At 37.1% G+C, this 10,961-nt stretch overlaps 1 protein-coding gene across 2 annotated transcripts in view; it reads left to right on the plus strand.

Annotated features, from left to right (window-relative positions):
- The window catches only part of LOC139133554 (uncharacterized), a 52,802-nt gene extending 42,130 nt beyond the window's left edge, over positions 1-10,672 (plus strand). Inside the window, exons 2-3 of one of the 2 annotated variants that reach the window (XM_070700261.1) lie at positions 1,459-1,680; positions 9,938-10,671. In XM_070700261.1, coding sequence (XP_070556362.1) covers positions 1,459-1,680; positions 9,938-10,611 — 896 coding nt within the window. In that variant the 3' untranslated portion in view covers positions 10,612-10,671. Of the gene's footprint in view, positions 1-1,458; positions 1,681-9,937 lie in introns of both variants that reach the window. The other variant, XM_070700262.1, reaches the window with a different exon arrangement.
- The last annotated feature ends 289 nt before the right edge of the window (positions 10,673-10,961 follow it).

A 10,961-nucleotide genomic window follows, 5' to 3' on the forward strand; every position in this document is an offset into this window, starting at 1 on the left:
ATTAACTATGTAGAGGTCCCCTAGCTTTAAAAAAATGTTTGAAAAGGGAAAGTTATTTTTTACTGTTTTTCAGGAAAGTTTGACAAGGCATTGCTTGCATTCAGAATGCGTGACTGCTATTGTAAATGCATTTTCAGATTCTTTGAGTGTCAAAGAGGTGTCAAAAGTGAGATTACCAAAAGACAGCTCTGTGACTTCAAAAGAGGGGTGCAAATATGGCTTGTTTTCAACATTTTTGACAGAATAACAGTTTTCCTATATATTTTATACCAATTTAATCCAACCTTTGAAATGAGATATGCACATGGAATTTTTACAGCCTCTGTGTTTCCTCTGGCTTCTGAAATTTTTTAGTAAATTTACGAATTGGGTATTGAAATTTTTCGTAAATTTTGAAATTCATAAGTAAACTTAACCGTTCCAATACGGAATATCGTTCATCATTCAATTAAGTACAACATGTGCTTAGACAGAACTATTTTGAGGTTTTGGGGCCTTGAGCTCGCAATCAACTAGCTGCTTCCTTGCATTCGTATATTTACGAATCAACAATGAAAAAAATTAGTAAATCATCTAAAAAATTAGTAATTTTATGAATTTGAGAGTGGTAGAGGAAATACAGAGCCTATTAAAAAGGTTACAGATAAGATTTGTATGGCACAATTTTCCTGTATTTGAAGTACTTTTTGAAAAATCACATTTTGAAATTTGAAAGAAGTTTTAATAATTTTTTGATATGTAAACCCATGTAAAATCATAAAAACAAATTTTATTTACAAATCCTGCCGTACAAATCTTACAATTAATAGTGTCAACATATTTATAACTAATTTGGTAATATTAATACTATCCAATTATTATTAAATTCAAATATGTAAAAAAAATATGAAAAATTAAATTTTAATATTGATTGGTGTCATATTTCAAAATCATGGCTACAAATATACAATTCTTATATTCTTTGGAGAAAGTATTAACTAAGGGAGTTATCCTGAAAATTTGAACTAAATATCTTGATTCTAACACTTGAAACTTGACATTAACTCTGAGAAAAGAATTGGTGCAAAAATAGCCTTTACCGCTACCTTAACCCTTTCACCCCCAGTTCCCTGTATACAGGTCCAACTTTACCACAGAAAACAATGGATTTGGGACAAACCATGGTGGTGAAAGGGTTAAGCGGGCACTTTAGGTTGCATGCCATTGGTGTTGAGCCTTCAAAGTTTTTGACCATGTCGGGAGTTTGATTTAATCACAACTCCTCACACCCCAACCTACTACCCAGTGTCGTTTATCACCTGTATTGTGCATGAAGTATACCTGTGCACAAAATACAACATGGATTCCAGTATTATATACACATGTCATGCAAATCTGGTGCATTGCGCTGTACAGGGATACTAACATTTGAACACATCAGTAATAGATACATGTCTTCCATTTGTGAATATATTACAGATGATTTCAAACGAATGAAGGGTTTATGTCGTTCCTACATTCCTGATGGCAAATTAGAAAAGCTGTCTGAGCCCTATGATCTGTTCAAGACTCTCATAGAATATGGTCTCATATCAGAGGATGACACCGAGCAACTACAGTGTTTGCTACGTAAAGCAGGAAGAACTGATTTAGAAGAAAAAGTGGTGATGTTCATGCAATCTAAGACAGTAAAGCAACAAGGTGTGACTTGATCTATTGTTTGATCAATGAACTATGGCCATCAGATGGCCATTTTGTTATGATTGTCTGTTGGCTTATAATATTCAGGGAAATGAAACAAATGCTGTTGAGTGAAACAAAACAAAATGAAAAAAGAGAAACGAAATGTAATGAGCACAACTGTGACTGAAAATACAGTTTGAGCTGATATGGAACCTCCCATACCACCACTGCTTTGTAACTTTTTACAATCATTATCGCTATAAACTTCATACTGTACCAGTACTGAGTATTTCATGATGTGTAGCCTGGTCAGAATCAAGAACAGATACACAACCTGTGACATTACCCACAATCCTCCAACTTGGCTAACCAAGAGTGTTTCCTTGGACAGGGATTCGACCCTTGCTCTAAAACAATGCTTGGTGGAATGGGCTATAAATCATTTGACAGTGCCATTGTGTGGGTCAAAATGACCTGTAGGCAGCCAATCATTTAAATTATTCATACTGCTTTTTACATTTCAAAATGATAACATCCCTTACGGAAAATTGAGATCTACATCTAGTCCACATTAGATCTACAGTAGACTTTATTTTAATTGGGCAGTAGATGAACTGCTTCATCTACTTTTGTGCATACTAATGAGGTCATAGTTCAGAGAGTAGATGAAATGTAGACAAAATGTGGATGAAAAATTAGATGAAATGTAGATCTCAGGTAGATGAAATGTAGACAAGATGTAGATCTACTGCTTTGTCTACTTTTGTGCATATTAATCATCAGGTCATAGTTTAGAGAGTAGATAAAATGTAGATGAAAGGCAGACAAGATGTAGATGGAATAAATTACGTATAAGATGTAGCTAAGACAAAGAACAAGAAATTAGTGAGGCATGGAGATCTTGCAAAAGTGTTGAAAATGAAAATGTAAGTATGTTAACATGTCAATCAATTTTTAGACTTTAAAATTGACCGATGGCCATGGTGTAGCACAGGCTAGGGCTGCAGTTCATGATGAGTATCACAATATTGCATATCACAACAACATCCGTTTGATGTAATTTGGTGGCAACTTCACTGAGCACCATGGTATCGATGGACCTTTGCATAAGATATCTCACGCTGGAAAAATCAATCATTCAATGACCGATCATGAGTGGTATTCAGGTCGAAATAGAGAGTAGAACATTGTGCGTGCTTAGGCCTACTCAAATTTTTCAAAATCTTTCTCAACTGTACATACATCATTACATGATTAACAGAATAAACTGCATACAAAGCATTTCAGTACATTCAACGACGCTTTATTAAAAATTTAGAACTGAAATATTCTACATGTTACACAATCAAAATTCATATGGTCGTGGTATTAAAACAGGCGATCAACAAACCTTGCCTACCTCAAGCTCACGGGCCTACCTTACAAGTTGCATTACAATTACCGCAGTACCAGTACTGTACAGCTGTATACTTGCAGTGTAGAGGCACTGCCATCGTCAACCTATGTCTCAACCCGATGTAATTCTCGATCGGAACACTTTCTATGCATATCAGAATTGATGTCACATTGTTTCCAAGGTGTACAGATGACGAAAATGTGCTTGAAAAATAAGATTTGTTGAAGTACGAATGGTGAGCAGGCTGGCTTCTCTCCCCGATATGCATTGATTAGATGAACCGTTGAAAACATGGCGCCTTCTGATTGCGCATGCGCATAAGGTCAACTCTCACAGTTGACCCGGAAATCGAAGCCAGTTACAAGGTCATTTGCTCTGAAAGAGCAAGAGGTGGAGGCTGAAAGGTGGTGGGGAGATCAGTCCATGCGCGAACTCTTCATGAAAATGCAAGAAAATACGTCGCTCAGGTGAAGAAATTACTTAAAGCAGTACTGGTAATTTTAAAGCTGACTCGTGTTATGCATGTGTACTGAAATGCCATTGCCAAAATAACACTGTAACGTAGTCTTAATTTTTATCTGTTACGTGGCAATGATAACAATGTCAATACAATTATTTGTAAGTTGACCGAGAGATAGGGCCGTGGCTGCTGATTTTCACACGATTCAGAAGTGACTTAATGATACTCAGAAAGTTTTATACGAGGATAGTTTTGATTTTATTTTTTACAATTAAAAGAAGCTGGGATATCAAACAGGTTCGTTTGATTGTTTGTTGGATATGAAGCCGAGGAAATAAAGTTGCAGTTAACAAATAGCTCACTTGCATATTTATGAAGTTTTGTAATAGTCACACAACTAAAAAAAACAACTTATGAATTAGATCAGGGTCCGGCCCGTGGTTAGATGCTACTGTATTGAGAAATCTGAAGAAAGTATTAATGAAAACATTGATTGTTTTTATTCTTTTTATTGTGATTCACTTTAAAGTCACTTTTTCAAAAATTAATTACTGGATAATCTTTACATTTTTAACTTTACCACAAAATTGTAGTTTGATCCCTGTGATATTTTGCATTTGTGTTTCTCGAGTTAAACAGGAGTGCCTTAGGATGAAATGAAAATTAATTCACTAATTTCTTCTCTCTATTGTTGTACAGTATATATTCAAATGTAAGGTAAAATGTCTTGTCTTTTACTCATGCCTTCTCGCATGGAGCCTGCAGTTTGCCAATCATAGAATTTGAAGAGATTGGATTGTTGGACATAGTATACAGCAAGAAACAATACATTAGATTAAATGTAGACAAGATGGTGATTTTTGAATTAGAAGTAGATGAGTCTTTGTTTGTCTAAGTGAATTTTGTAGATGAAACTCCCTTAGATTGGATGGTAGATCAGTGTAGATCAGCGTAGACGAAGTTAGTGCGAAATGTAGACATAGTCATGTCTTGTGTGGACAATATCTGTAGACAAAGCTTCATGTAGACAAACTGCTGTGGCTGTTCATCTACAAAACCCTGATGTAGATCTACATAAAGTCTACTGCAGACGGTCCGTAGATCTACTCTCATCTACTGTGGACATAGGTTTTCCGTAAGGGATCTTCAACTCTTATAAGTGACCTCTGAGAACATATTACTATCATTTTCTTTGATCAATAACTTTACCAACAATCAAAAGAGAGCAGCAAACTCGGTTTTTCATTTAAAGGAAAACAATGTCAATATTACAAGCATCTGGTAGTGGCAAATCCGTGTGCTATCCATCCCTTTGGCTTTGCTGCAGTGCTGAACCCATCCAACAGAGTGCTGCTATACGTACAATTTGTGTAGTCTTCAACTTTGTAGTGAATGAAATTGTATCATAGAATGCAGAGCTCCCAGTGATGAAGGCAATTTGAAAATTGAAACTTCTAGGGGGTAGTGGAAGGGGACTTGAAAGTTTTGCTCTGCCTATGGGGAGATCTGTAGTATATGTACTATGTATTGTATAGAGAGACACGGAGGCCGTTGTTCACTAGTCTCAAGCATGAGGAGAGTATACTTTATTCTGCACATGCGCACTACAATAATACGTCACTACATGAATATATTAGCATATATTACACTGCTTCCCCTTTTAAAGAAAAGTGTTACATGCCTGATTTCTACAAATAAACTACATTGTAAAATCTACAGATCTAATTTCACTACTGGTTTTCTAAGTCTATTTGATCTTCTAACTGGTTCAGTAATTACACTTGGTTTTACTGATGTCTTCTGACTTGGTGTTACTTTGTCAGATTTACTGGTACCATTAACTATAACTGCAGTATTTTCTTTAGGTTTTACTACATTTGGTATTTCAGTCGGATTTGCTCTAGGCATTTCTTTTACTGACTGTGGACTGAAATCCCTTACGTACACCTTTGATTCACTGGCCACTGGTACACTCATATGTTTGAACTCTGGTTCACTTTCCTCATAGGTTTTCACCATATGATCTGCATGAACCATTTTAGTCGTGGACCCAATTTTGACCATGTAATTTCTAGGTCCTTTGACTTCAATTACAGAGCCTAATAACCACTTATCAAGTTTTGACTCGGCTCTAGAATTTCTCACTCTTACAATATCACCAATTTCAAATATCTCTCTTGTTTTCTATGACGATCAAACTGCTCTTTTTGTGCATTTTGTTTCCTTTCTTAGTAACTCGCTTAATGCAAGACTGGGTTTTACCAATTGCAATCTAGTACGAAACTGACGTTTGCACATTAACTCAGCTGGACTTTAACTGTAGTACTGTGAGGTGTAGTTCTGTATCTAAACAGAAATCGACCAATTCTACATTTCAGAGATAAAGACGCATCTCCTGCTAAGACTTGTTTCGTGAAGGCTTCTTTTACCAGCCTCACTGCTCTCTCAGCAGCGCCGTTAGATGCCGGGTGATAAGGAGCTACTTTAATATGCTGAATGCCATTCTTTTTCATTAAACAATCCAAATTCATCAGATGTGAACTGTGGACCGTTGTCCGAAACTAACTGCTCAGGTAGACCATGTTCTGCAAAGATTAATCTCAGCTCATCAATAGTATGATCAGCTGTGATTCTCTTCATAGGTTTTACATCTACCCATTTAGAATGACAATCAACAAGAACTAAGAAATAGTATTTCTTATCTTCACAAAAATTAATGTGAACTCTTTGAAAAGGTTTCATTGGCCATACCCACGGATGTAAAGGTAATTTAGCTGGCATTTGTCTTACTCTTTGACAAACTGAACATGCTTTCACTTTACTCTCAATAGCCGCATCAATACTTGGTCACCATACATGACTACGGGCAAGTGCTTTCATGGCACATACTCCAGGATGTTCCCAACGAAGCTCGTCTAACAACCTTTCACGAAACTTCTTTGGAATCACCACTCGAGTACCCCATAAAATACAACCTTGTTCCGTTGACAATTGATCTCTTCTACGATAAAATGGCTTAAGTGCCTCAGACATATCTTTGAAATAACTGGGCCAACCATTCAATACAAGATCATACACCTTACTAAGAAGTGGATTAACTTTGGTTTCCTTAGCAATATCATCAGCTAAAACTGGGAAACTCTCATCTATTACGCTAACAGCAAATACACTGTCCTCAGCACCTTGTGTACTTGGACTTGGTAGTCTTGACAACGCATCACAATTTGCGTGTGCTCGTGTGTTACGATACTCTATATCATAGTCATATGCCTGCAGAGTCAGTGCCCATCTTTGCATTCTTGCAGCTGCTATGGTAGGAATACCTGATTTCGACCTAAGATTGCTAGCAATTTTAAGTTATGGTCCGTAACCAAAGTGAATTTCCTCCCATACAGGAAATCATGGAATTTCTTAACTCCAAATATCAGTGAAAGTGCTTCCCTCTCAATTTGGGCATAGTTACGTTCACTCGGGCTTAGAGTTCTAGAGGCATATGCTATTGGTCTTTCGTCACCATTTTCAAATACATGTGAGAGAACAGCTCCCACACCATAACTTGAAGCATCACAATCTAACTTTAGCTTCTTATTTGGATCATACGCTTTTTGACATTTTTCAGACCACTTCCAGTCAACTCCTTTCTTTAACAATTCATGGAGTGGCTGTAAAGTTGTGGCTAAATTCGGCAAAAACTGATGTTAATACTGTACCATATACCAGAAATGATCGCAACTGTGCGACATTCTTTGGGATTCCCTTAGGAGCCTGCTTAATTGCTTGCAATGACGATTCTACAGGTCTCAATCCTTCACCACTGTATTCTAAACCCAGATATACAGTACTTGCTTTGACAAATTCACATTTCGACAAATTAACATGAAGATTGTTATCACTTAATCTTTTGAGGACTTCCTCTAAAATATCAAGATTCTCATGAACATTATTTCCTCCAATGAGAATATCGTCTTGTTTACATACACATTTCTGAATACCCTGTAAGATACAATCCATCTTTAACTTTGGAAAATCTTTGGTGCTGACTTCACACCATAAGGTAACTTAGTATAGGCATACAGGCTTTTGTGAGTATTGATGGTTAAGTACTTCCGACTTTCATCATCAACTGACAATTGTGCATACGCATGCGTCAAATCTAATCGTGAAAATACCTTTGACCCTGACAATTGAACATACAAATCTTGAGTAGTTGGCAGAGTACATTGCTCATCCTCAACTACCGGATTAATACTGACTTTATAGTCTCCGCATATTCTTACAGATTTATTCGATTTGGGAACGACAACAATAGGACTCGCCCATTCAGAGCGGTCTACTTTAACAATTACACCGTTTTCCTCTAACTTTTGTAACGCTGTTTCCACTGCTTCCCTGAGCGCATATGGAACTCTACGAGGCTTAATTATGAAACACAGGCTTGGCGCCTTCTTTCACACGGATGTGAGCTTTGTGCCCACGCATACCATCGTAGCTATCAGAAAACACATTACTGTACTTACGTAAGACAGAATCAAGTTTGTCTTTCGTATTACCGGTCATACAATCACCGAAGCTCTCTTTGTTAGCTCTTTTAGCTACACATGCAAAATGTTACCCAAATTTAATTTCAACCTTTTCAACCAGTTTCGCCCAGGTAATGTTGGTTTACCTGGGTGGTCTGCTATAATTATCACTGGCAAGTTGACACGCTGAGGTCCAAAGCTTACTGCAACCGAAATTCCTCCACTCATGGAAATTGGATCATCAGTGTAGCTTTTCCATTGCATCCCCGACTTTCTGAGAGGAATTTTCCGGAAATTCTTGTCATACTCTGACTTTGACATGATACTGTAGTCAGCTGCCGTGTCTACTTGCATGGACACTGATTTACCATTAACATCCAGTTTTACATAATAACCAGATTTTTCTCCACTTACACTCATGTTAATGGAGGACTCAACATGATACACATTACAATTGGAATCATCACTGTCGCTATCTGCTTCAGTGACAGCCTTTACTGATTTTGACTTACCAGACTTCGGCTTTTTACCACTTTTTTTTTCTTTGCCCTTTGGTTTCGACTTACAAAATTTCGCAAAATGACCACTGAAAATATTTTTATTCCCAACATTTTGATATCATCCAATGATTCTAATGTTAGTAATAATTGAACAAAATCTAGAACTGTTTTGTCTCGTTTTATGACTTAAATCTCGAAAAAATCCAAATATGTATGAATGCCATTAAATTTTCATAAAAAACAAAATGGCCTTGTAACAGAGCAGAAGCTGCAACTGTTTTAAATTTTTTTCGATATTGTGTATGCAATTACTGTATCAAATACTGTTTCTTGATGTTTGTACAGCATGCTGAAACACACAGTATTCAGTTTGTCAACAAAGCCTGTATTTCTAAATATTGGTGATGATTTAATTAGAGTCCAGACTGAAAGTCATTTGTCAATGATACAAATGCACGGCACACGTACACAGGCTGTGTTGGCAAGCTGAATACTGGACAGTTCAACATGCTGTAGGGAGTAGAACAAGAAAGCAGCTGTATATAAACTGAACAAAAATATTGTCAAAATACTAAGTTAATACAGCTACTGCCCTGCTCCTGCGTACAGGCAGTGTCACTGTCACTGCATATCGGCAGTGACAGTGATAGCTCTGACACTGATGTACATGTAGTTGAAGAAGACTTTGGGTCATAGGACACTCAATTGACAGTGAAACATACATGTACACAAGATCAGGCCAGAAAGCAACATATGGAAGACTAGGAGACTTAACAGTTACCAGGGATTTTTTAATTCTGGCATATGAGAATAATCAAATATTAGAGAAAGAAGGTGGGGTCACCTTGTGTGATTTTCTACAAATGTACGATGAAAAGTTGCAGTTTTTCTCAAAAATAACTTAAAATCAATATATAAAACTATTCATTTCAATTTCATGCAGTGAATGAAATTTTCTTGTCTTCTCCAGACATTGAAACTTTGTTATAAAGTTCCATCGCAGGGTTGTCTTTGTAATTTGCATAAAAAAGTTGTAGTCTGGCCTTTCTGTGTCCAGCCAGGATTGACTGCATTTAGCTCATCCTAAAGTGATGGACCGGACATGACACGCCAAGTACTGACCCCGGGGTACTGACTGAATTTCATGTCCCAGGCTTTGGTAGTCCGTGTGGGCTACCATTTTTGGTAGCCCAAGAGAAAAATTGGTAGTCCTTGGAAGCGGGACTACCGCTAATTTTTAGCCCTGCCAATGCAAACACTTCACAGACTTCTATGGGAAGGGGAAGTGATTAACAAACTTTTGAAGTTAGTACATAAGCAAAACCAAATTAATGTAGCAATAATTTTTACTGGACACTTGATTTTAATTCAATTGATTGGAATTTCTCATAATTTACAGATACACCCAGGGCTGTTGAATGGCTGATAAAATATCTCAAAAATTCCTACAGAACACACTTCAACAAGTTTCAGCCACTACCATGGAATGACGACTTCTCCCTCTATATGAGTGAAGTGTACACACGTTTACAGATGGTTGAAGTTGATGAAAGGGGTAAAATAAAGACAGAAAAAGGAAACAGGAATGATGACTTCCTCCTCACTTTGAGTGAAGTACGCTCATATTTACAGATGGTTGAAGATGATGAAAGGGGTAAAATAAGGACAGAAAAAGGGAGCAGGAATGATGACTCCCCCCTCACTTTGAGTGAACCGGGGGTGTACACACCATTACAGATGGTTGAAGATGATGAAAGGGGTAAAATAAGGACAGAAAAAGGGAGCAGGAATGATGACTCCCCCCTCACTTTGAGTGAAGTGTACACACCATTACAGATGGTTGAAGATGATGAAAGGGGTAAAATAAGGACAGAAAAAGGGAGCAGGAATAATGACTCCCCCCTCACTTTGAGTGAAGTGTACACACCATTACAGATGGTTGAAGATGATGAAAGGGGTAAAATAAGGACAGAAAAAGGGAGCAGGAATGATGACTCCCCCCCCACTTTAGGTGAATTATGCGCAGTTTTACAGATTATTGATGCAAAGGGTAAAATAAGGACAAAAAATTGAGCAAAACTGTAGAGGAAGTTTTTGAATTATCTGGAAGTACAAAGATTGGCAAAAGAATAAGAATCGAAGGAGCCCCAGCTATTGGCAAATCAATGTTCTGTAGGAAAGTTGCTTTTGACTGGGCCTCTGGAAAACTAGACCAATTTAAGTTAGTGTTTCTCTTAGAATTGAAACACATTCACTGTGATAACACCTCTGTCATTGACACTATATTTAATCAGTTACTTCCAGATGATGCAAAAATTACCGAAGGAGAGCTTAAGAAGTTTTTGTCAGAAAATGAAGGATTGGTTTTGTTTTTGTGTGATGGTCTTGATGAGATGAGTGATGATATGAGGGAGCATTCAGAT

The sequence above is a fragment of the Ptychodera flava genome, chromosome 5, assembly GCF_041260155.1.
Source record: "Ptychodera flava strain L36383 chromosome 5, AS_Pfla_20210202, whole genome shotgun sequence".
Taxonomy (NCBI): Eukaryota; Metazoa; Hemichordata; class Enteropneusta; family Ptychoderidae; genus Ptychodera; species Ptychodera flava.